The following is a 27,127-nucleotide window of genomic DNA, read 5'->3' as shown; positions in this document are numbered from 1 at the left end:
TGTAAGTAAAACAGCAGCCAAATGGGATGGAACTTGGCAACTTGTTTTGCTTGGAAAATTCTGTTTCTGTGGCTGATTTAGCCTTGACTTTAAAGGGGTAGGGTTTTTTTTTTAGTAAATCACTAACTAGTAACTTCAGTTGTGCCTTTCTTCCTCCATGGTGGATACAATCACATTTTAGGTAAATATTTCAAACCATTCGTTCACTTTGAGAAGTGTATGTAAAATTATGAGTGATAATATGAGTAGTTGTGACAAAGAAAGGAGGGTTTTTTTGTTTCAGCGTTTTAAGATTTCTTTAATTGACATTTCCCAACTTAAAAGCAATTCCTTTGCAACCCACTGAAAATAAAGGATAAATGCTAAGTAACTTTTGTTGGCCACTTTCCTCCTCCCCCCACGATCTGCTTTGCTCATGGCTATCATAGACAGAGTGAGTCATTGTTTGTATTGTTACAAGCTTGCAGAAACGCTTCAAAGTCCTCACATTCTAACATTGTGGTAAACTGTCCAGGAAGTTGGAAATCCTATGTTGAAAACAGTGGTCAATTTTTTTTTGCTGAAATGCATCTGCGAGACTATGGGAAAGGGAGAAAAAGGCACATTTCAGACCCCCCCCCCGCCCCCCGCTGTGTCCAGAAGTCTCTGTGATACACCTCTGAAGATGCCAGCCACAGATGCAGGTGATATGTTAGGAACAGGATCCATCAGACTATGACCACACAGCCCGGGAAAACCCACCAACAACCAGTTGAATCAGGAGAGAAAGTTTTTTGAGCTATTTTGTGCGTTCATAGTTGAGGTGGGTGTTGATTTTTGCAACCTTCCATGGGTTGTGGCTTGTTAAATTTCCCTCACAGTGAAACCATTTGTTAATACTATGCAGTTTTGCCTCTATTGACTTTACTGACCGAGAGCATTACATAAAATTAATATAACTTTTAATATAAAGACTTCCACTTTTTTCCTTCTCTGCCTTCCTACGGACTTGTGTATTCTAACTGGCAGCAGGGAGACATCTAAATTGTTGGATTTTATATTTCAAGTAATGAATGACTATTTTTTGCATCCCTACATAATAGTTTTGTTGCACCTGTTAACTTACCTATCTGCTATTCTAGCACCACCTATTTCTGTTACATCTGTAACATATCTTTTTTTTTTCAACATCCCAGGGAAAGGGCTTTTCTCTGCCTGACACATCTTTTTCCTGTTTCCACTGAATAACTTGTGTCTGTACATGGTGTTTTCCTTTTCTGTCCCTCTTTTAATGAGCATCTAGATGAAGTCATCCAGGAAATGTGAAAGCTTGCTTACTATTTTGTAATATTTTGCCTGGACCCCAATGGGAAAAAAATACTTCAAAATTGTTCAGTAGCCCTTTCTTTAAGACCTAGAATACTAATGGCATCTGGTTCCTGGCAGAACATTTTTTTTAATGTATAGAGGTGGATGCTTTCAACATAGTCTAGTTCCTGATGTAATGAGCCAAGATGTCACAGCACCATAAAATGAAATCTGGCTAACCTACCTTTAATTAGAGATATTTGGATCTCATCATGTGCAGTTTGTTCTCTGATGCTTTGTGGCAGACTTCGGCCCTGAGGGATGTACTCTTTTTTTTTCTCCTTGTCAAAGCTATGAGATCCACTTACTGTCAAATGGACTCACAGCAGAGAATATTGCCAGTTAACAATCACCACCAGCACCACATAAGCAGAGTACCCTGAAATATCCGACTGTAGATGTACACATCCACGTCTGGCATCAGGGATTTTAATATCACACTCTTAAGAAATGTTCCACAAAGGCCTGATCACAGACTGCCAGTTCTACTACCACTTTTTAATGGATAAAAGACAATAAGGGTAAGGGGTGTTTTTGTCCTTTTTACATTTTTTAAAGCAGCAATTTGTATTGGCATTCTTGCGCTATTTTACTAGAGAAGTATGGTTGAAGTGCAGCCCATTGGACTGGTTGTCTTAGCAGTGAGGACCAGGAGTGAGAAATTCTTGTCAGGAGTCAAAATTACCTTTAAAGCAAGATAGGAGAGGAAAATAACTAGCCTTACTGTGTTCAATCTACTTTTAAGCCATGGAGCAGTGCAATGTGGTTTATGTATTTACTTGCTTCATTCATCTTACGCCTCTTGTTGAGATTCAAGGCAGACAACAGAAATAAAATGAAGCTGTAGAGTCCAATATAAATAAAAACAAGAACTGCCTGCAATTTTTCATAGAAACTACACCCCATTCCCCTAATAAAAAGTATCCTTCTGAACAATTATGTGGTATTAAATCTCTGTCTCTTTTATTGAGAGCCAGTGTGGTGTAGCGGTTAAGAGCATCAGACGCTAATCTGGAGAACCAGGTCCACTTCCCTACTCCTCCACATGAAGCCTGCTGGTTTCTCCCTCTCCCTCTCCCTTTCCCTCTCCCTCTCCCTCCTTCCCACCCACCCCCCACCCCTTACACATTTCTTCCTTCAAATATATGCAGGGACTCTTTCAGGATGCACTGAATCTTAGATTGCTCATCACCATGAAATTTAGGGATCTATAAACAGAGTATAATTTGATTTCTGCATTTCTTTCAACACAAAGTGTGGCTCTCTGATTTACGGCACAATTAAAAAATAATATTCCAGGAGAAGATTAAAGAAGAACAACAGTGTTCCAGTAAAGGAAGTTTGATTCCCTTCTGGCCACTGTCTGTTCTTCCTGTCCTCATGCATTGAAAACCATTGACCCTAGACAAACTACCAGAGGACAAAAAAGATTCCTCAAAGTGATCATGTGCTGGTTGTTGTTCCCAAAGTAGGCCACATTGTTTAAAATTCTGCAAGAAAATGAAGCTGCAGCATAGTTTTTGAATGAATCAAGTTTCCACTGATTGTGCTCATGGTAAGCTTGTGCTTCCGACCCTTTTATCTGTTGAATGCTCTGTTGCGTTCCTCACTGAAATAACAGTGTGTCAGCACATTGGTGGCTCAATCCACGGAAGTCTGAGTGATCATAAAGGTCTATGGCTTAATTTGTATGAATTGATAGATAGATGACAACATAGTTCAGACCCATCAGTTATTTTTCCCCACACTGTCTTGTCACAGACTGATCATTCTTAAACATGCCAAATTGAAGGGGGTGGGGTGGGGGTGGAATAAAGTTCAACCAACCAACCATTATTTTATAAATTATGTTGTTCTGTGTAGCTTTGCCAAATCTTAGGAGAATCAATATGATGTAATGTAATGGCAAGAATCTTGGAAACTTAGACCTGAGTTCAGATGCCCACTAAGCCATGAGTCTTAGTGGTGGCTAAGGTCACTTTTAGTTAGCCTAATTTCACTCATAGGATGAGTGGGAGAGTGACACGAGAAACTGACAGTGCTGCCTGCCCCAGGATGGCAGCTACCTCGACTCCCAAGACAGGAGCTGCTGCCCAGGATCACGCTGCCCAGCCCCAGGCCCTTGTTCAATGTTTGGGATGGTGGATGAGGAGACAGCTGCCACCTGACACTACTTGAAGATGGCAGGAGTGTACCCAGGCCTGAACCCCGAGCTTGCTGTCAAGCCTTACCTCTGGTTGCTGCCCAAGCCATGGCAAGCTGGAAGTAGGGGCAGCTAGGGAAGAGAAGAGGGTGTAAACAAAAGCGGGGATTCAATGCACAGTGCAGGAAGGGGCTGCGAATGGTGGGGTGGCTGCCCGACAGTAGGGCAGAAAGTTCTCTGGAGGCAGAGAAAGCTGAGCTAGAGACAATCCAGCTCACCCTCGTTGACCAGGCCTTGGCGTCCTTTCAAGGGGTGGTGGGGCCAAGGGTCGATATGGGAGGGGGAAAAGAATGGTAGGGAGAGGCAAGAGGGGCGGGCTTGGACCAGACCCTGAAATCATGACTGGTGGAGGGAGTTGCCTATATAACAGAGGGGGAGGCTCCAGCCAGGGAGGCAGCCTGATCTCTGGTTCCCAAAGCTGGGGAGCTGTGTTGATCGTGAGGGAGAGGCAGCAAGTGAGCCCTCCTCCCTCACTTCTGAGCTGAGCCAAGGCCCGTGACATTGGTGAGGACCCCTGAGGGGCCTACGCAGGGAAGCACCCAGCCACTGGGAGTGCCACACTGCCCCTAAACCCTCTAGAAAATGTATGGGATGCTTATATGACAAATGTAAATTTCATGTTACAAATCTGAAATTGTACTGATTGATCTTCATTTTAGATAGTCAATGAGAATAAACAAATGGGAATAATAATGATCAAGGTGGCCTGACCAGGATAGCCCAGGGTAACCTGATCTCATGAGATCTCAGAAGCTAAGCAGGGTTGGCCCTGGTTGGTACTTGAATGGGGGACCACCAAGGAAATAAGATAACAGTACATCAGTGTGCTTTTTTATGAAAGATGTTTTATGCTTAGAATGTTTCTGGGTCATTCGTGAATTGCCGTTCCTTATCCCTCTGTAAAATGCCACACACATTGCTGTTGCTTATAGACTTATTTGTTTATATCTCCCCCAACTCCGTGAGGAGGGAAGGCTGGGAAGTGTCAATCAACGGAGTATGAATTGATGCAGCCTTTTATGTTTATCAGACTGGCAGTTTTGAAATCACAAAGTCAGAGTCATCTGTAGCAGCTTTGCCGGACACAAATTGAATTTGACGTTAAATAGGTCAGTCACCAGTCTGGGAAAGTTTATCCAGTATTAAAGAGCTTTAAATATGCCATATGTTTTGCCTACTGCCTTGTTTCCCCCCGCCCCTCTGGAAGAGGATAGTATCACTGTACACTGATTATTTTTCTTGTTCAGGCAAATGTCCTAGCTCAAATGCTTTTGCCTAGAAAACCCTCCTACTGGCCTGCTTTTGGCTCTGCTAAGCGAAAAAAAATTCAGTTGTATTTGCCCCCAAAGGCTTAATCGTTCTTTTACCCGCTGCTGGGATCCTTTCCCTGTGCCCTCAGCTTATCTGGGCAAAGAGAAAGTTCCATTCTTCTTGATCAGTTTGTCATATTTTCCCCCAATAGATAAAGAGAGTACTGGACTGATAATTCCACTGTCTACAGACAAGCTTAACTGGGTTATTTTAAAGTCTTGCCTGTATTTTGTGGCGTGATAACAACAATAGATACTTAAAAAAGAGAAGGCAAAAATGTTTTATCTCTGAAGTGATTTTTCAGCCCAGCCTAAAACCAGAAGCCAAGAAAGTAGTTAATGTACTTTCAAATTCAAGTCTTACCCTCCTTGTATAGGGAAGAATGTAAAGTACTTTTAAATTGCCCTACAAACCTTCGCTGTCCTAGAAATATAAGAGAAAAACTGTCTGCTGGTATTAGATCCGTATTACAGATGGGAAGGGGAGTAAGCAAAGAGAGATTATGACCAGTTTGTTAGGTGGTAGTTAAGTTAGCCCTGACCCAAATGGCCCAGGCAAGCCTGATGTCGTCAGATCTCAGAAGCTTAAGCAGGCTTAGTCCTGGTCTTAGTACTTGGGTAGGAGACCACCAAGGTTGAATAGGCAAATCATCTCTGAATATTTCTTGCCTTGCGAACCCTATGGAGTCACCATTAGTCTACTGGGACTTAATATTTTTTTGCTGTCATGTCAGAGAGAGTGAAGGAATTTGTTTGCCTCTGTTACCACTATATTGCAGACTTGTTTTGCAGTGGCAATCATTCTGAATTATGAGTTCAGTATTTCAGATGGAGGCTCAGGTAGATTATACAAAATATGTAGATATTTTAGGTAACTTTATTTAGCAGTGGTTATGTATCTAACAGTCTCATCCTAAGACCCCAATGCTACAAATATGCAGGTGCCACTAGTCATACATACGTAAGCCTTTATTGGCATAGTCAGAAAAAGTTACATAAATCAGGAACAATTGCATGGATACACGATAGATAAAAGGCCCCATGGGGAGCACAACAAATACGTTCTACTGGGAACTCTCAACTAGCTCCGCAATGAAATTGGCGATCTCTTCACAAAGACCGGGGTCCGAGTTGTTTAACAATAGAGATAACCTAATCAGATCAGGCAGCCCAGATTGGAAGAAAAAGTGTAGGTTGGTATATTTAGATCTGATGTTATCAAATCTGGTGCAGTGCAAGAGTTGGTGAATCAGGTGCCACTAGTCAATATCTTAAGGATGTTCTGCAGAGAAATACAACCTGCGGCAAAACTCTGACTGCTTAAAGTTTACACCGGAGCACATCCCAACCCTGTAATTATCTACCAATCTTGGAGCAGTGTGCATCCCTATAAGTGGCACACATGTGGTCCCCAGATGTCATATCACTGCTGCTTACATTCAGAATGTCAGGCAGTGGTGGGAGGGAGGGTGGCTGGTTGACTTCTTTTGTCTCAAGTAGCTGGTGGTACTTTGTGTATTTGGTCTGATTCCCTGGAACAGGGATACTTGCTAGAAGACAGAATTTGCTTTTTGCTTAGCAACAGACTGTGCAATACAAAAGAAAAGAAGAAAAGGTATAGGTCAGACTAAAACCCTCACTTGCTGCACTCAGGAGTAGTTCTCTAACCACTCACCCAACTGGGCATACTGGAATGAGGAACACTAAAGGCATCTTCTAGCAGCCTTGCTGTTTACACCAACCATACAAAACAGAGAAGAGTGCCAATTTCTGGATACTGTGGTCTGCGTTGGAGATATGCCAATACAGAGGCTCATTCCGCACATGCAGAATAATGCACTTTCAAACTGCTTTCAGTGCTCTTTGAAGCTGTGTGGAATGGCAAAATCCACTTGCAAACAGTTGTGAAAGTGGTTTGAAAATGCATTATTTTGCATGTGCGGAAAGGGCCAGAATTGGAGATATGCCAACACACAGCCTGCTTATGTCTTTGGCTGTGGGATTTAGGATGAGGTTTTAACAGGTGTCAAGAGAGTATTCATACTGGAGGAATTTTCCAGCCTTAGCTAGGTCTTTGCTTTTGCAGGAGTGAAGCGCATTCCTCCCCAACACTGTTAACTCAAAGACAAGTTCCCAGCTAAATTTCATTAGATCATGCATTTCAGTTGAGAGTTTCCATTGGAAGTGGTTCCTGCCTCATCTTTCTGGAAGATTACATGATTTTTTAAATGAAGGGTCATTAGGTTATGGCCAGTGTTTTCCATAAGAACGCTATTGCAAGATCAATCAAACTCCCTTTTCTTCCCCTCTCCCCACTGGCTTCCAGAAAAACAACAACCTTTTACTAAGCTCTGCAAACTTCAGGCCTCAAGATCAACTATGCTACTGTAGAACTTCACTAAGGAGTTAACAAGTTAGCTTTGTTATTTTATTTGTATCTTATGTTACTTTGTTTTTAAACTTTTTACATTTTCTTTAATAAAGTTCTGTTTTGCTTTTAACTTGGTGCGAATTTACTAACAAATACCAGATGTGCTCGGTTGCATTATTGTAAGGTCACTGGCATGCCGCTACAACATGGCAGTCATAAGCACAGTTGTATCCTTCCTAGTCCATTGACTTCAGTGGACTCTGCTTAAGACTGCACTGTAAATCACCCCAAATCATTGCACCACTGTGTTGAAAACACACTAAAGCAGTGGTTCTCAACCTGTGGGTCGCAACCTCTTTGGGGGTCGAATGACCCTTTCACAGGGGTCACCTTAGAGCAGTGATGGCGAACCTATGGCACTGGTGCCAGAGTTGGCACTCGGAGCCCTCTCTGTGGGCACGTGCACACAGAGTTTGTCATGTGGGGGTGGATAATCACACACACACACCCCACACACACATCTAGGCTGGCCTGGGCCACTGAGCACGACGTGTGCGCAGCGCGGTGAGCAGGGAGGACTCATCTGGCGGGCCTGGTGCCTATGCTCTGGGTGCCTGCTGCCCGAGGTGGGGGGGGGGGCGCAGAGGTGTCTGAGATGCTAGAGAGGCACAGAGCGGTGCGCATGGGACTTGCTGGAGGCTTGAGAAGACTGGCCCCTGCTTGAGCGGGTGGGGCAGAGGAAGAGGGAGCCAACCATTTTTTTCTAAGCTAAAACCTCAGCATTCAGGTTAAATTGCTGGGTTGGCACTTTGTGATAAATAAGTGAGGTTTGGGTTGCAATTTAGGCACTCGGTCTCAAAAAGGTTCGCCATCACTGCCTTATTTATTTTATTTATTTATTTATTAGATTTTTATACCGCCCTATCCCCGAGGGGCTCCGGGCGGTGTACAACAATAAACATAATAAAATGGCAAAATCTTTAAAAGCTGCGATAAAACAGTAAAAGCTAAATCTTATAAATACAATACAATAAAATACAATAAAAATACAATAATAAATATAATACAATAAAAATACCTTAGAGTCTCTTCATCAGTGTTCTCCATCTGTAAAATGGATAAATGTTAGGGTTGGGGGTCACCACAACATGAAGAACTGTATTAAAGGATCGTGGCATTAGGAAGGTTGAGAACCACTGCACTAAAGCAAGAACTACCCACATGAAATATTCTGGGTTGCAGCAAAGGTAAATGTGGTTAAATTGCATTTACTGCCACCTCCTCAAAAGCCACCCAGCCCTAAAGCCCACACTCAGTTGAGTGTGCTATTATTCATTCCCGTGCATGCAACCACATTATGCTTTTATCCTTTACGAAAGCGTGAAATTTTAAAAAGGCTTGTAGCATGTTGAAGATTAGTAAGATGTATTGCAAAATAAGCTTTCGTAGACTTCAGTGGCATTATTTATGTGCTTCAGTTGCAACCCACTTTTTTTTTCAATGTGAACGCAAAGTAGCACATACAAATCTCTCCTTTTCATTTTATCCTTATGGTAATCCTGTGATGGGGTTAGGATAAATGTGTGTGGTTAGGCCAAGGTCATCCCGTAGACTTCAGTCGCATAATGGGCATTTAACTGGGATCTCCCAGATCATAGTCATACGTTTTAACTATTTATTTATTTTGGGAATTTCAGCGCTGCCCAACCTAGGAAACTTGCCGGACATGGCTTACAAAATGACACAATAAAGTACAACATTAAAAGTTAAGAATTAAAACCCAGCATTAAACGCTTCCCGCCATTGAGGGGATATTAGTGAAAAAATCATGATCAGTGGAGTGAAAAGGTAATTAAATGCACCAGGTCCAGAATCTGATGTCTGTAGTCAACGGTGAATTCCACACAGCATAAATAACATCTTTAGGATGTTATAAAAAGATTTGTTTTGGGATTTTGTGTTCCCATGGCATGGGAGAACACAAGCATTGTCAACCAAAACGGATCTTTTTCCCACCTGCTGCACTAATCTCTGTTTCACAGTTTGGCTACCATTTTGTGTGCTGCAGCAGATTCTCCATGGAGATTCCCAGCAGAGGTTTCCTCTGCTTGCAGCTTATCTGTTTGCTATTACATTGTAAAAAATCAATGAATAAAGTTTGTTTAGCCTAGCGATCATGTGCATGTGCTGTTTTTCCTTTTTCTGCTGTTTTGAGGGGGATGTCTCCAAAGCTACGGCAACACAAATATACACATGTTGCAGTTCCTCTAATTGTGTTGCCGTAGCTTTGCAGACATTTTCCTCAAAACAACAGAAAAAGGAAAAATAGCACATGCATGTGATCACTAGGCTAAACAAACTTTATTCATTGATTTTTACAATGCAATAACAGACAAGCTGCAAGCAGAGGAAACCTCTGTTGGGAATCTCCACGGAGACAGGCATGAGCGGCGGAAATTAAAATAAGAGGTTTGAGCAGGAGAAATAAAGTGTTTCAAGAGTCATCCTCAACCAGGAGGGAAGATAGCTAATTTAGCAATTTTTGAAAAACTCAGGTTGAGAGAAACATAACTTGGTTTGGGGAAGTGAGTTGGGCAAAGTTCTTTCCCAAAACACTATTTATAACATCCTAAAGACATTATATTGTGCTGTGCGAAATCCACTAAAGTGCCATTGTATACAAAGTAAACACAATGACATTCAGAGCAGCAATAATGACAGTCCCAAATCCAACTGCCAATTGGGTGGAAGGGATGTTTATCTCTGGTCTTTCAACCTATATTTAGCCAACTTTTAAAATGGGGAAGTTCTGGCTAAGATCGAAGTGCTGATTTGCAAGCATGTCCGTCATTAAATCCAGTTACTTGGTGACTCATTAATAAGTTGTTGGCTGCAGCTGGTGAGGAAAGATTGAAATATCACAATATACATCTTTTGAAAGTTTACTGTGCTAATTAATGGAACTAGCTAGTCCACAACCAGTTCAACGGAGCCCCGTTTGCCAATGCAAAATGGCAACAAATTGCAGGCTTTGAAATGACAGAATTACCAAATCAATGCGCCCAACGGAAAACGCAGGATTTTCAGGAGTGTGGTAAATGAAAGGGCTTTATTAACAGGGCCATCAGCCATTTCTGCAAAACTGTGTGAATCGCCTTTCAATACTGCTGTCCCACTACAGATCCAAGAGAGACCAGGTTTCCTCAACCTCCTGCCCTATAGCTAGAACAGGGATGACCCTTATGAAATTGACTGAGGGTAGCAACTTAAAAAAAGCATACTTTGTGCATTGTACACAATCTATATTAGACTCATGATGTTCCCCTGGTGTGCTGAAATATCACAGAATTGAATTCCAAGGAAATCACAGAATAGTGGCTTGTATCCAATTGCCCTTAAGAGTTTGGAATATGGTTGGATTCTGGCCATTGCTTCCTACAGTTACAGCCTAATGTGAAAAGCCAGGTTTTCAAAGCAACTAAAAGAGTAAAATTGTACAATATAAGACAGTCAGCTTGGAACTATACGCTGTGAAAAACTAGCTGATTTTCTCTAAAAGATATAACAATGGACTTAGACAACTGGGATTGAAAATCTGTATAACCTGCAGGGTAAAAGTGACTCTCAGTGCATCAGAACTGGCTAAAATTGGATAACTCTATGTGAATCAACCTCAGTTCTCCCAAGGAAGGGCCGATCAAATTCTTACAAAATGGAAGGTTTGATTCAAGTGATTGTCTTAATGAATGCAAATGTTTTTTGGTGAAGAAGCTGCTGAATTCTTTTTTTGTATTCTTCTTCAGAAATATGTTATTGTTTTAAAACAAAACAGTCAGCATAAAGCAATTTAATACTGAAAAGGAGGCAGCATTTTTAATTCAGTGTGTATCTGAATAACAGTCTGTTAGCATTTTTCTTACTATTCTAGTCCTGCTTTAGTCAGAAATAGGACTGCTCCATATATTTTCACTCTCAGGTTCCTGAAGGAAGCATTTCTGTTTTTTTCTGAACTGGTTTCGGAAATCTGCTGAAAAATCACTGTTTCTTCTGAAGCATTAGTTTAATAGTTAACCTTAATGTCCATTCTTGCTTTATTGCATGTTTTAAAAATTAGAATGATTTGTTTTCAACCCTGTCTTTTACCTACTTGGATTGCAGAAATAATTAATAGAACAGAGATTTATGTCAATTAAAAGTGTCTGAAAAATATGTTTAAGTAATCATGATCTTGCTTCAGCTAGCAAATCCACCTTGTGTATTCCCTTGCTTTGTCACATACATCTCCTCTGTGCTAAGTATCCAGATTAAATTTCAGCAATATTTTTATTTACTTCATTAACACCTTGCTTTGTCTCCCAGTGGGGATCTAAAATGGCTTACAACATTCTCCCCTGTTCTGTGAGGTAGCTGAGACTGTGTGACTGGCCTGAGGTTACAGTGAGCCTACATGGCAGAGTGGGGATTTGAACCTGAATTTAGCTGATACTAGTCCAGTGATGGTGAACCTTTTCGAGACAGAGTGCCCAAACTGCAACCCAAAACCCACTTATTTATCACAAAGTGCCAACACGGCAATTTAGCCTGAATACTGAGTTTTTAGTTTAGAAAAAATGGTTGGCTCCAAGGTGTGCATTACTTGGGAGTAAGCTTGGTGGTAGTTGGTGGCTTTGCTTTGAAGCAACCGTGCAACGCTTCGAATGGGTGAATCATGACCCTAGGAGGGCTTAGAAGCAAGCCCCATTGCCAGCAACCAATCTTACTCCCAGGTAAAGGATTGTGCTTTAGTTCTTCCCATGAAAATCAGTGGGGTTTAACAGCACTTAACAGGGTTACCTACATGTCGTGCCCAGCAGCCCAGGTCAGCCTAGATGTGCCTGTGTGTGTGTGTGGGGGGGGGGCAATTTTCCACCTCTTCACATGATGAACTCTGTTCACACGTGCCCACAGAGAGGGCTCTGAGTGCCACCTCTGGCACCCGTTGAATAGGTTCTCCACCACTGTACTAGTCTAACACTGTACCACTCCGCCTTTCAGTTTGTTCGTTTTTCTAAAAATCTGGCATACCATCTTGACATTATAGCTAAATACATCCCCAAAACTTGTTTTTTTTACCCACCACCATTCAGAGAGCTTCTCACAAAAAAAGCTTGAATCTACATAGCGTGGAGAGTATTCTGTTTCTGAAATACATTCTGTGCTTCAGAAATTTCTTAAATTTTGGGAGTTGCATGTCTGACGGTTTAGAGAACTACTAATGGAAATGGGGTACTTAGAAACCTTGTGGAGCTCTTTGGATGTGGACCAAGGAGGGGATAATGCTAGACAATTGAGTTTCTTGAGGCAGAAATTAGAAAGCAGTCTTCAAAATAACATAGAAAAATAATATTGACGCCCCATCTTGTGACTACCAGAGGACCCTGGTCAACAACTCTCTGGTGCCCGAGATTTCAACCCCCCCCTCCCCTCACACACATATTTTCAAGCTCTTCTCTCCTCCAGTCAGGACTGTAAACTTTTACCACTTTTCTTCACTGACTTTTAAATATAAGTATGTCTTGTTTATTTCAGTGTAACTTGTTTCCGTGAAGATTGCAATCCATGGTAGTGTTCTGTTTGTGCATACGTGTATGAATGTGAGTTCCATGTTGCTTCTGTGATCAGTATAAAATTTTAACTGAAGTAAATTTCGCAACAGACCTGATGTTTTTCTGACTTTGGAACTCTCTGTAATGTTTGATAACTTCAGTTGTTCAAACATGCCTATCCTGCTTTCCTACACTTCAGTGTTTTTTATAATCAGTTAAAAACGATATGCAGTGTAACAAGTTAGACCAAACTGAGAATTAGATTCAGGTGGCAATCCTGCCTCATGGTGTTTCTGACATATCTCAAATGGGCCTTCATTGAAATTGTCAGTCTCAGTAGATTGTAATTAGTAGTACATTACATAAACGGATCTCATTTAGTGCAAATTGATTGGTGCACAATATTGATCGTCGATATATGGGTGACTCGTACATGATGCTACTTTAGCAAAGCACTTACTTTTATATTAATTGAAATTGAATCTTGATTACTATATTTGGTTGCTATAGGCATCTGTAAATAGAGATACATTTGGGGTTTTTCATCAGGTTCTAATGAAGCCATTCTGTGAGTCACATAAGACAGCACTAGTTGTCCTTCTGCCATGGGGATGCAGTGTCATTTTAGATTTTAGAGCCCTACCTGCCCCTAAAAAAATCTTGTAAGTGCTTTACTATTGATTGCCACTATTTGTGTTTAAGGATTAGGCTAAGGACTATTCAAAATAACTCAGAGATTTGAATTTTGGATTGAATTCTGGTTTTCTGGAAAAAAAAACAACCCCAACCCTCTGCACTGTTTTGTTTTTAATCCTAGTTTGATTCAACTTCCCAATTTTTGTGGCTATAGAGTGGCACTGAGCCCTTTGACACTATGTGGATTGCCCTTGTTAACACATGGCCCTGAGCACTTTGACACTGTGCGGGGTTGCCCTTGTTCTTTATAGAAGAACAATTAAATGATAGGCATTAAGCATAAGCTCTGGGCATATGCTTTCTCACATAGGAATCTGAGAAAGCTGTAGTTTCAGGGATCTGGGAAAACAGCAGGTGTCAGTTTCTGTGTGTTCTTTTGAGCCTAATCTGACTGGGCACATGATGTCCTAGGTTTTGCCTTGATCAAAAATATGATGATGTCATGACAGGTGTTAATTATAGCTGCTTATGGATTTGGTGGTGTTCCTAACATGTGGAGTTTAGCAATAATGTGTTCTGTTTTGGGAAAGCTCTGTGATCCTGCTCGTCAGTTACTTCAGGGAAGAGATGGCAAAAGTTCTGTGGGAGCAGTGGCGTACTGGGCCTAAATGGCACTCGGGGGCCTGTGCCCCCCTGCTGGCTCCCTGTGCCCCTCTTATGGGAGCCAACAGGGGAGGGCGGGGATCAGGGGCGGCTCGGATGGGTATTGTCAAGCCCCACCCCCGTGGCCTCCCTGCAGGAAGTCGGGAGGGGGGCAGGGCTTGGCAACATGTGGCCGTGGTGCACGCCATTTTGTCATGGGGGGCACCCGCTGCTCCCCCACGTGACGAAATGGTGTGTGCCTGGGGACATGGGATACCCCATGTCTGCATTAGTGGTATGCCACTGTGTGAAAGTAAATACAGTGAACTTTGACTCCCTCTTCCATAATTGTAGAGCTTGTAGGCATGCAATGAGGTTGAGGGGCAGCAGGTTTGGAACAGACAAAATAAAGTACTTCATTACTCAGAATTAACAAATTTATGGAATTGAGTGCCACAGGCTACTAGTTTAGTTGGGTTTACAAGGGAATTAGACATTTGGTCAGGAACAGATCTGTCAGTGTGCTGTTCACTGCAATGACTAAATTTGTCTCAAAATTACGTGCCTTATACAGTTCTGCAATATTATTAAGTATTATTAAGAAACTTTTATTAAGAAACTGCAGTATTATTAAGAAACTTTTGTGTTTCTTGCTTATATAAAAAACATACCCAAAGCAATTCAGTATGATATCCAAAGTGCTTTTAGTAGATCAAGAAACCATTAGCATCTGTATGTTGTTGGCACAATTAAAAAATGAAAGCTAAGTCCATCTTACTGCATTGAAGCAAAAATTATCTGATTAGAGGTCCTTTCTGGTAAAAATTGATTTCTGTGCATTAGTAATTATGGCAAAATAAATAATATTCTAACCATATTTTTTTTCTCTGTCTTTTTCACCCCTAATTTTTTAGAAAGGCAGCTGCAAACCCAAAATGAAGTGAACGTTTCATTTACATGCCAGATGTGAATAAATGCACAAGGTGATTTGAAACAGTTCTGTGTGAGTTTGCAGTTCTGGTTTCCGCTAAGCTTCAGACAGGATGAGCTAGCAAAGGAGGTATTTCCTGTTCATCAACCCTAGTGACGGCTGTCCTTTTCAAATTGATTTAAGACTCAATGCATGTTTTCTGACAAAATGAAAGAAGTCGTGTTCTGGTCACCCAAGGAGGTGGCAGATTGGCTGTTGGAGAATGCAGTGCCAGAATACTGTGAGCCTTTGGAACATTACTCTGGGCAGGACCTGATCAGCCTAACAAAGGAGGATTTTGAGAAGCCTCCTTTGTCGCGTGTATCTTCGGACAATGGCCAACGCTTGCTGTATATGATAGAAACTTTAAAAATGGAGCACCACATCGAGGCACACAAAAACGGACATGCCAACGGGCACTTGATTATCAGCACGGAGACTTCCACGGGTGAAAATGGCCTTAGTGACAAAACTAAACTGAATGGGATGCCAAATGGTTATAGAAAGGAAATGATACAAATCCCCATGCCAGACCCAGAGCGTTCCCAGTATCCCATGGAGTGGACGAAGACTCTTCTGGCTTTTCTTTATGCACTTTGCTGCTTCACTTTTACCACAGTGACAATCTCAGTGGTCCACGAACGAGTGCCTTCCAAGGAGGTGCAGCCGCCCCTACCGGATGCTTTTTTTGATCACTTTGACCGGGTGCAATGGGCCTTTTCTATCTGTGAAATCAATGGGTTGATCCTCGTAGGGCTCTGGTTTCTTCAGTGGATGTTCTTAAAGTACAAGTAAGTAAAACGTTTGGGAGTGTATCTTTTGATCATCTTTGTTTGGTCTTTGTCTATTATGGAAGAATTTCATTTTAGTGGGTTGAAAAAACAGCATGCATGATCTTTTGAAAACATCTTTACTTTTTTTTATTTTAAGAAAAAGGCTTTCAAAATGTTTAAAGACAGGGGAAGTGTGTTTAAATATTTTATAGGGTTCTTACAAGTCCTTATTTAGGAGCAAGTTGCCTGCTAGCTGCTGTTCTATAGTTCTTACCTGTGTTAGTACCGTAGTATCCTTTCACCTTCTGATGGTCTTCCTCTCTGGTCATGACTCTAAAGGGCTGGTGACTTCAGTTTGAAGATCTCAGTGGTTTGATTGAATGTTGATCTCAGAGCCCAAGAGCAAGTATATCAAGATCCAGGGTTTAACCGTTAAATATACGGAAAATAGTTACAATGATATCACTGAATTAAAAAAAAACAACCAACAGAACCAGCTTCAAAATAATGTTAATCTTCAGGAAAGGGCTTTGGGTCAGTGGGGGAGCTTCCACTTGGCATGCAGAAAAGTGCCAGATTCAATCATTGGTATCTCCAGTTAAAGGGGCTGATAATAAGTAATGGGAAAGACTATTACCTGAGACCCCAGCTTCTGCCAGTCTGAGTCAAATACTGACTGGTGGACCTGGTGTCTGATTCTGTATAAGGCAGCTTCATATATTCAGCTCCTTGTTTCCCCACCCCTGGCTCAAGACTATGTTCCACCTAATCATCAGATGGGCTGCTAATGGGCCAGTCTCTGTCAAGCAGTGGAGCAGTAGGCTTTGCCTTAAAAAGGCCACATGTGCTCCTGCCTTGGTGCATGGACACTGAGGGTGGGTCCCATCAGAGCGTCTAGGAGTTGCTTGAGTCAACAACCCTGTTTGCCAGCTGTAAAATGCATTACACAACAATTTCCACATTTGAAAAATGCTCCGTTGGCATAACCCTGAATAATAACTTCCCTCTTACAAGAGTTCCCGAGGTGGATGTAGCATCACGCTACTACAAACTTTGCTGAAGCATGGAGAAAATCCCCTAATGTAAAAGGGCGGGCTGCAGTGCAGAGCACAGCATAGGAAGCAAATTTAAATCATGCTTCTGTATGGTGACCACAACATGTTCATCTTTCTAAAATCAGTTTCAGAGTGCCTTGTTAGACTCCAGAAAGCTGCCTTGTTAGTGTCCAGTAGTACCTTAGAGACCAACAATATTTCTGAACACAAACTTTCAAGAGTCAAATTTTCAAGAGCCTTTGTCAGATTATCATTAAGAGTTGGAAAATCGCTTCTAGTAGTGGGTTCTGTGCTTTATAACACTACCGTAATGTCTGCAGTTTCCCAGCTTCGACCTCTTTCACTTCTCACTGTATCAGAAAGTGTAACTCTTAATAATTATTATGATTGCTGTTTTTAAAATCTGAATATCATGGAACTGTTGGTACATTTCAGTACAAAGAGGTTGGATTCATTGCTGTCATCCTTGCATTTGTAAAATTTAATTAATTTACAAAATTTGTATCCTGCCTTTCTGTTCTTACAAGGGCCACCAACGTGGCTAACAGTTTAAAACATACAGGGTACAATCACATTTCAAAACAATTAAAATCAACTGTCTTCCTAAATTCACATTACTAAAAACAATTAAAATAGTTAAAATACATATAAAAATAAAAGCATAGATTAGGAAGGAGATGCCCCCTTCGGGTCTACTAAATCAAATAAATGAATGAATCTACTAAATCAAATAAATGAATAAATAAATGAATTAATGAATGAATAAATAAATAAATAAATAAATAAACAATAACAATAACCATTGAGATAATGTCAACTGAAGCAAATCATTATATTACTACAAGGCATATTGTGTGAGGTTATGTAATCATTGAGGCAATGTCAGATAAAACAAAGAAGTCTTACTGCCAGAAGACTGCAACAAAGGGGAACAGACAAGTATCCCTAGGGATAGAGTTCCAGAGCTTTGGTGCCATGACTGAGAAGATCATCTCACGGAATGCCACTCACCTGATTTCAGAGGTGGGGCCTCCAAAAGGAGGGCCTTCAATGATAATTACAGTAGCAGAGCAGGTTTATAAGGGATTAGGTGGGCCTTCATGTATGTTGGTCATATATATGATATAGGGGTTTGAAGGTTAAGATTAGCACCTTAAATGGTGCTGGAAACAAATTAGAAGCCAGTGTAGATGGACCAATATTAATTATGTGGTCCCTGTGCCCCATTCTAGTCAACATCCTGGCTGCAGCAGTCTGTACCATTGAACTTTCTGAACATTTCTCAGTGGCAGCCCCGTGTATTGTGCACTGTAGTAATCTAATCTGCATGCTGAGGTTGTATCAAACCTCAGCAAGACATATTCTTAAAGACACTTTTGTTTTTAGCTCAACTGCATCATTCTTAAAGAACAATGCTTAAACTTTAACTTTGACAACATGGCAATGCTTTATAAAAGAAATGTTCTGCTGCTGCCTGGATACAAACAAATGTAACATTTTTCCCACAACCCACAGGAACTTTGAAGTTTACTCCAACAGCAATCCCAAGTGATTTCAAACATAATTTGAAATATGGTGTGGGTATGTGTCAGGATGGGGGCCTATGAAATATAATAGGAAAAAATCCCACTGGACCTGAACAAGCTAGACCCCACTTATGACATTATCAGATCTTGCCCTATACCAGGGGTCGGCAACCTTTACCACCCAAAGAGCCATTTGGACCTGTTTTCCATGGCCCCGAAGGTTTAATGAGCCGGAAAGGCGGCTCCACACAGAGCTGCCTCCAGTTCAGCCCCTCCACTTACCTTTCCTTCCATAGCTGGGAGGCGCCAGCACCGGGCAGAGACCTGCTCCTTGGGGCAGAGGGGGGATGGCGTCTGTGGCCTGCCTAGTGCTGCTGCCTGTCACTCTGCAGGAGGCAGCGGCGCTGGGCAGGGAAACCCCCTCTGCCCAATGGAGCAGACAGCCACCTGTTCCATGGGGCAGAAGGGGGATGGCGGCTGCAGGGATGGCAGAGGGGGTTGGCAGCTGCTCTGGAGGGACACGCCCATGCTACCCTCCAGCCTCCAGGGGTCAGAGGGCAGCATGGGCATGTCCATCCAGCCCTCCAGAGCAGCGCTGGAAGGAGAGGTGAGTGGAGGGGATGCGAAAAGTGGCACCCTCATGCACGGAGCCGCCTTCGGTTCAGCCCCTCCGCTCACCTTTCCTTCCAGCGCTGCTCTGGAGGGCTGGATGGACACCCCCCACTACCCTCTGACCTCCAGGCCATGTGGAGCCGCAGTATAAGGCTGAAAGAGCCGCATGTGGCTCTGGAGCAGCGGGTTGCAGACCCCCGCCCTATACATTTCTGTACTGGGGGTGATGGGGACGTTGTATCACTTAGGACTTGGGCAGAATTAATATCTGCCCCGTTCTGTAGATCAGTTGCAGATTGTAGGTTCAAGAATCCTCAGTTTGCCTTGGAAGGAAGAGGCAGCTTAATCCTTCAGTCTCTGCTAGGTTTTGCTTTTGAATCTGGCTGCCCTAGAGAAGTAGTTTGTGAGCCAGTTTGAAAAACAAACAAACATGAGGAGATTGAAGGATTGAAACTTTTCTGCATGTGACTCTGAGGCAAACTGAGACCAAACAGCCTGCATTTACATTTTTGGATGGAATAAGACATGCAATCTTTATCTTGTCCCACTTGGTGAGAGCCAGGTGCACGAACATCAGTAGTGGTGAGGCAGAATTTGCTATCCATAACATAAACTATGGCATAGCATTTCCTTTGCCTGTAGGAATTAAGGCAGTTGTTCACTTAATAAAATGATGTTCATAGCAAGGTATTAAATTTGCATTCTGCGTTAATGGCCCTGGTTTGTGGGGCAAGAATCAGGGGTTTGAACACATCCTGCAATTTATCCATTAGAATTCAAAGGACCTGTTAATTAAGCCTGCTCTTACCTGCATATGGATTCTGTTCTGCATCATGCAGTGTTGAGAGGGTTTCTTTGCTTCTATTTTTTTTAAAAGCTGTCATCTTATTTTTCATCTTATTTTTCAGCAGGCATAAATTATCATTCATATTTAATGTTTTTATTATTTAAATTAACATTGGATAATGTATTATGCCATAGTATACAGATGACAAGTTAACTAACATGTTTATTTCGTATCAAAGTGCCAAGCATTGCAAATGATGCACTGTTTTTCTCCTTAGGTCTATTATTGGCAGAAGATTTTTTTGTATAGTTGGCACGTTATACCTGTACCGGTGTATTACAATGTATGTAACTACACTTCCAGTACCTGGCATGCATTTCAACTGTTCTCCTAAGGTAATTTGTCTCCCTATCATTACCTAGCCTTCCCGTCTTTGATTTCTCAATTGGTCTGAAGCATTTGGAACTGTTTAGCCGGTGTGACATGAACTGCTTGCCAAAGAAAATTGGCAGCATTTATTGCAAAGCTATTCCATATTGCTTGGTGCTCAGTCTTAGACATAGATAATGATCAAGTTCTATAGCAATCTGTTTTCTCTTGCTGACATGGGGGAGATTAACCTTTTGATTTTCATTTGGAGATTCATTGTTTAATTATGATCATGGATTCTCACGTCCACATCAGCCGATGCTCAATTTATGAGAAAAAAGATATAGGGACTACTTAATTAAATCTGTATGCTTACCCTAATTACCTTCCATTTTAGCCACACTTCAAGCTCTGACCCTGCAATATCTATACAAATCAGTCCTTCAGTTTGATGTAAGCCATAAGGGGTACATGCACAAGAATCAGGAGTTTCATTGGGAATCCTGCTCTGTTCAGTTCAGACTATAAATTGTATCAAGATTCTAGCCCCATGCCATGTCAGATCCCAAGATGGAAACATAGCCTTCCTTTTTGGTGCAGTCTTCTAGAAGAGACTGGAACCAACCTAGGGTGTGAACATCAATGCCTCCCACACACTTGAGATATTTTGGAAGAGTGATGTGGTGTATCATATGGCAAGTTCCTTAAAGTTCTAATAATATCAACAGGGTTCAGTTCCCTCTGTTGGCATACAAGTGCAGTTTGCTGTCCAAGATTACTATAGTCATGTTTGTCCCATGTTGTCCATCAGCCCATTCTCTTAGCATTGTTAAGCCTGTGGTCCAAAGGATGGACTGGAAAGTGTTGAAACAGCTGGTATCATTCAGGAAGTTCTGGGGTAAGGAGCTATCACTGTCTAATGTCTTTTTCTGGAAAAGAAAGACGAAAGATTGAATGCTGATTGTCTGGATTCTTTGTTAGAGACGTGTGTTTGTTTTTTCATGAGATGCTTTGATAGGTATCATCTTCAGTGGGGATTGGTACGTTTCTCTTTTGTAGCACAACACCAACATTCCTTAGCAAAAACAAAACGAGACGTTGCCTTTACCTTTTGACTCTATCAAACCTTGTTAGGCAAGGATGTAAGCTTAATATTGTATCAAGCAAGGGCAAAATAGCTGGTGATTGGCATCTGAGACTGGGATTCTGTTGTAAGATGTTACAGACACAAGCAATTTTTGCCTTTGAAGTATCTGTCAAAGATGAAACAGTGGGTTGTCACTCAGAGAAGAATAGCTTAGGTCACAACATTCTTCTTATCACAAAACATCTGTTAAATTACTGTGGTGGAGGAAAGGAAAAAACTTTCACCACTGGGATCACTGCAGTGTATTTTCACAGAAAATCTCTATGCCAGATGTTATGTTATGTTAAATTAAATTTACATACTCCCCTCCCCTGAAGGTCTCAGATTCAGTCAGATTGTCTTTTTCCAGCTGCCCGCTTACTGTCTGTCCTGCTAGTGTCATAGTAAACCAAAACAAAGTCCCACCCTGGATACAGAGAGAATTTTTAAGAATTCTTAGGAACTACTATGTCCACTTACTATTCATCATAGGATCAGTGGAGGAATTCTGTGTAGTTCTGGTGATCAGCATGATCTACAGATATTCAAGGGTAATTTGTCCTTGCAAAGTAAGAGTCTGTAGATTCAGGATACTCTGTTAAAACTCTCCTGTCTGGAGCTGTTGCTTGTAAGAGATAATGGGTGGGTAGTGAAAGACAGAAGTTTTATCAGCCTGGCCTGACTGTTTGTGCAGTAACAGTACTTTTAGGTTACTTACATTGATGCTCTTGGTTCATGTCAGCATGGTAGAGTGGTTAAGAGCAGGTGGACCAGGTTTGATTCCCCACTCCTACACCTGAGTGGCAGACTCTAATCTGGTGAACCAGGTTTGTTTTCCCACTCTTACACATAAAGCCTTTTGAGTGACCTTGTGTTAGTCACAGCTCTCTTCAAACTCTTTCAGCTCATCCTACCTCACAAGGTGTTTGTTTTGGGGAGAGGAAGGGAAGCACTTTGTAAGTTGCTTTGAGACTCCTTATGGTTGAGAAAAGCAGGGTATAAATCCAAATTCTTGTTTTCATCTAATGCTTGTATTTTGTCAAAAACGAGTGATTAGCTCTAGATTTGCTGTGTACTTATCACTGGCAGTATTCAAAACCATACAAAATTCTGTATCATTGTGATCATAACTTAGACTTTCAGTGTTGTTCTAGAAGTTGTTCTGCATCGTATCCCGTCATCCTTGAGAATACCAACAGTGCCAGCATTACATCTCAATAACCTCTGTGAGCATACAAACAATGACCCCATTTTAATGGCTGCTGTTTTTTCCCCCACCTTAGTAAGTTAATTATTGAAAATAAGCAGCAATAATCCCTGCTGTTTCCTGACAAACCAGGTTTTAAATGGGAAGCAATTGTGAAAGTTTTATTTACCTTATATTGGCTGCTAGACAACTTCACCAAGTTGGCCATGGTAACACCAAGTTGGCCAGGCTGTTTACAGGCTCCAGTTCATTATCTAGCTTTGCAGGGGTAATGAAATTTGTTTTCTAATGTGACAGCAAATACAGTGTAGCCTTGGAAACCAAAATGCATTCAAATATATTACAAAGTGTGCTTGTGATTTAAAATACTGGGTTGAGTCCTCATAATTAAATGTTTGGAGTCTGTGGTGCCAAACCTGGACATGATAACTCACTGATGAATTAATTAACTATAAGTAGTGTCTCTCCTCCCAAGTGCTTTCTACCACTAAAGAAGATTCCCTCCCCCTTTGTTGAGTAGAAACTGAAGTGCCTGAGTGATGGGAACCTCCCAGCAGAATAATTGAGAACTTCCTGCCCTTTCCTCACTTATTTTAGACTTGCAGTAGCAGGGAACTTTATGGAGGTATAGGGGTCTGATACACCTGGCATACTAGCTACAGACATTACTATTTGTAATTACTGATCAGCTTGCTTGGGTGTTGTTGATGTTGCTACTATATGAATTGAAGGTAGAAGAGAGGGCAGGACTGTAATGAAGTGATGTCTGTATGGTATATAAAATATGTAAGTAGAGTAAATACTTGGTTCAATTAATATGAGACAAGCAAAGAAAAACAATATCTTGTGATGTAAGGGATTTATACAGCATTAACCAGTTTTACAGCACCAGTTTATTACTTTTGAGCATCGTATCAGCACTACATTAGATAACAAAAACTGAATTGGTAAAAAGATTATCACAATTGGAAAAGAAAATTAGAGTCAACTGCAAATACCAAATAAGATTTTTAGATATTAAACGCAAGCAACATAATTTGAAAATTCTTCCAATGCAGTCCTAAACAGAGTTACTTCAGTTTAAGCCTACTGATTTCAATGGGCTTGATTTCAGTGAGTTTAGACTGCAGTAACTTTGTTAGGATTGCATGGCTGAAGAAGTTTTTTTCTTCCTTATTGGGATCAGACTTCCAGGAAAATATTTTTTAATTGAACACGTTTATCAGATTAAAGCCAAAAAAAAATGCCTCTAGGAATCTCATAATTGTTACTCTTCTGAACTCTTATGTAAAAGATCAATTAGTGAAGGCTATGAGAGGTCAGCCCAAGTTCTTCTTGTTGAAGAACAAGAAATTCAATTATTGGCAGATCTCCCAAACACAAATTCTGCAAAAGAGACAAGAGTTAAACACTTTCATTTCCTAATTACAAACAGAAAATATTCAAGTGTAATAAGCAAGAAACATCACTTAGGCTTTTGAAAGAAAAAACATAGAATAATATTTTGCCACTAAACTTATTGGAGATGTAAGCCACGAAACAATATGGGATGCTTTTAAAGCTTTTATTCAAGGTGTCTTAATCCATGACAAAAACAACATATTACGACTTAATTTGAGTGAATGGGTAAGAGAGAGCAATTTGAAGACAGGCATAACATTTCATTGGATAATGAAATAAATCAGCAGTTAAGAATATATAAAAATCAGTTTGATGTATTAAAAACACAAGAGGCCAGTAAGGCTGTTTGTTTCACAAAAGAATTGTACTTTGAGAAAGAAAATAGAGCAGATAAATTATTAGCATATCTGTTGAACCAGAAAAGCAAACAAGTTAATTTCTCCAAATTTATTATGATAAAGATCAGAAATTAACATACGATAAGGAAACTTTGAGAGTATTTATGGATTATTACCAACAATAAATCAGATAATCTTAGCTTAATTTAAATATGAGACTATCTATAGAAATTTGGTTTTCAAAAAGACACCTAAGGAAAATAAAGCAAAATGGGTGCACTTATTAATGGCTTGAAGAATAATATTTCTCCTGAACTAGATGGCTTGACTAGTGGATTTTATAAATCTATGGTGGATATAATCTATGGTAGATATACTAGTTAATACTATTATAAAATTATTCAAAGACCACAAACATGATGTGATACAAAAATTATTCTTATTCATAAGGTAAATAAAGATCCAAGCTCATATAGCCTGATTTTATTCTTCAATGTTGATTATAATTCTTTAATTCTGTTTTGGCTAAAAGAATCAATTCTGTCAGCTCCATCCAAACTCGGAGGCAACAAGACACGGCACTGATGCAACTTCATCCCACCACCTCCAAAAGGGCTTTTCCGTGGCACAGAGAGCAGGGGAAAGCCCTGACACCTTCTTGCTGCCGAAAAGCTTCATAGAGCTGATGGGACATATGCTGCCGAAAGGCAAGCATAAGTTTGAAAGCTGGTGTGCTGTGCTACCGGCCCTCAATCTCGGGAAACCATCCCTGGGAAAGCCCTGGCTTGTTCCGTCCCACGCTGGTGTCCGAGCGGGATGCTAATACAGCCCCACTGCAGCCTGGACTTCTGGGTTCTGTGGTGGGTGAAACTGTGTAGTTGGTGGGACTCCCAGCGGGACTCCCCTTTCACTGGGGTAAGTGCCCTAGGGAGGGCAAACATGCTGGTGCAAGGATGTACTTCTCCATCAAGCCTCCCCCCCTTTGAATGGAGCTCTCTGTATGCGTCCATCCAAATCAGCTGAGTTTGATCAAAGGGATATCTGGCAGATAATACTAGAAGAGCAATTTCTATCATTAATAAAACTGAAGTAAAAGATGAACAATTAGTATTAATGTAATGTCGAAGACTTTCACGGTAACAGACTTCTCTCTGTGTTACACCTCTGAAGATGCCAGCCACACATGCAGGCAAAAAGCTAGGAACAAGATCTACCGGACCACGGTCACACAGCCCGGAAAACCCACCACAACCAATTAGTATTAATGCTTGTCAATGCAGAAAAGGCGCTTGACCAAGTAGAACGGGATTAAAAAAAATAAGTACATTGCAGATCATGAATTTTGGAAAGATTTGGAAATCTGCTTTGGATTAATAGCTGTATCTTTGACCTTATATTATTACAATGAGATACTTGGCAGATATGCTATCTCTCTGCACTATTATTTGCAATAGATATAAAACCATTAGCTGAAATGATAAGGAACAAATTAAAAATAACTGGAAGATTACAAATAGAAAGTATAAAATTAGTCTGTATGCAGATGATATCTTGTTGATCGTTAGAGACTCTATGATTTCTGTTCCAGATATTTTAAAAAGTGTTGATGAATATGGTAAATTATTTGGATATTGATTAAATAAAACCAAAACAGTGATAAGTGGAATTGATACAGTCTCAAATAAAACTAGAGCTTTATGTGGACTGAAATGGGTTCAATATTTAGGTATCCTGTTCAGTTTTAATATCCAGTTTGATATTTAGGCATCTGGATTCCATTGACTTCATCAAAGTTAGTGGAGAGTACAAGCAAATTCACAAAGAAAATGCACAAGTTATAAAATTAAAGATGATGCAAACAAATGCACAATTATCAATAGGCTTGGACAGGTAGAATCAATGCTTTAAAAATGATGGTGTTGTCTAAGATTGTATTGAGAACATTGTTTGAGAACATTTCCTTTTGTATTTAGCTGAATAGCAGAGGGAATTTTTAAGATTCATTTGGTTATGTGAAGGCTAGGATGTCATCTGAAATACTCTGAAGACTTAAGTATGCCAGTGGTTTACTATTTCCAAATTTAGCACTCTGTGGTGAATAAAACTATGTATAAGTGACTATGTGCTCAAGCAGAAAGATTTTGGGATGTTATAAAGTAGGATTCTTGTTAGGTATTGTTCCTTTATTTATCATGTTATTCGTGTCTCTGTGTGTATTTTCGTCACGTATATTACTGAAGAATTTTTATGAATATGGTTTAGATTAAGATCTAAGTTTGATCCCTTTTCAAATTCCAATTATTTCCAATTCTTCATATATAATAATTTAAAATTATACAACTGTGGAGATAGTGAATAAATAGGAGTTGAATTAGACTTACATATATAGCACAGGAAGGAGGCTATCTTTCATTTGCTGAATTGTTTGATAAACTGGTATCAATGAAATAATTTCAATATTTTCAGTTAAGAGAGTATGTGAATTCCAGTAAAACTTCAAATCAGTTAGGTGTTGAGCTTTCCCCTTTTGAGAGTCTCATTTCTAAAAGGTCAAACATGAAGAGGCTTGTTTAAGCAATTAATGCAGTTTGGATGAACAGCTCTTTTCAAGTAAATTATGATCCTTTTAATATAAGTGGCAACTCATAATAGGAGCAGTGACAGATGACTAGTTGCAACAAGGTTTTACATCAGAATCAGCAAATGCCAATTGTGTTAGCTTTAGAGGTAATTATCATAAAGTAATTTATCATTGGTATCTTACCCTTTGTGAAATAAGATTTATAAGTCTAATTATCACTGTAGCAAATATGGTACTGAATTAGCTAACTATGGCCCCTTCCGCACACACAAAATAATGCGTTTTCAA

General features: G+C 40.5%; 1 protein-coding gene across 7 annotated transcripts in view; it reads left to right on the top strand.

Annotated features, from left to right (window-relative positions):
- The window catches only part of SGMS1 (sphingomyelin synthase 1), a 110,336-nt gene that overhangs the window by 71,233 nt on the left and 11,976 nt on the right, over positions 1 to 27,127 (top strand). For 6 of the 7 annotated variants that reach the window (XM_048505473.1, XM_048505467.1, XM_048505469.1 and 3 more), the window contains 2 exons: positions 15,009 to 15,855; positions 20,095 to 20,212. In XM_048505473.1, coding sequence (XP_048361430.1) covers positions 15,218 to 15,855; positions 20,095 to 20,212 — 756 coding nt within the window. In that variant the 5' untranslated portion in view covers positions 15,009 to 15,217. The remainder of the gene's footprint in view (positions 1 to 15,008; positions 15,856 to 20,094; positions 20,213 to 27,127) is intronic. The other variant, XM_048505470.1, reaches the window with a different exon arrangement.

This window comes from Sphaerodactylus townsendi, linkage group LG08, assembly GCF_021028975.2.
Source record: "Sphaerodactylus townsendi isolate TG3544 linkage group LG08, MPM_Stown_v2.3, whole genome shotgun sequence".
Taxonomy (NCBI): domain Eukaryota; kingdom Metazoa; phylum Chordata; class Lepidosauria; order Squamata; family Sphaerodactylidae; genus Sphaerodactylus; species Sphaerodactylus townsendi.
This window is presented reverse-complemented; position numbering and strand designations above follow the sequence as displayed.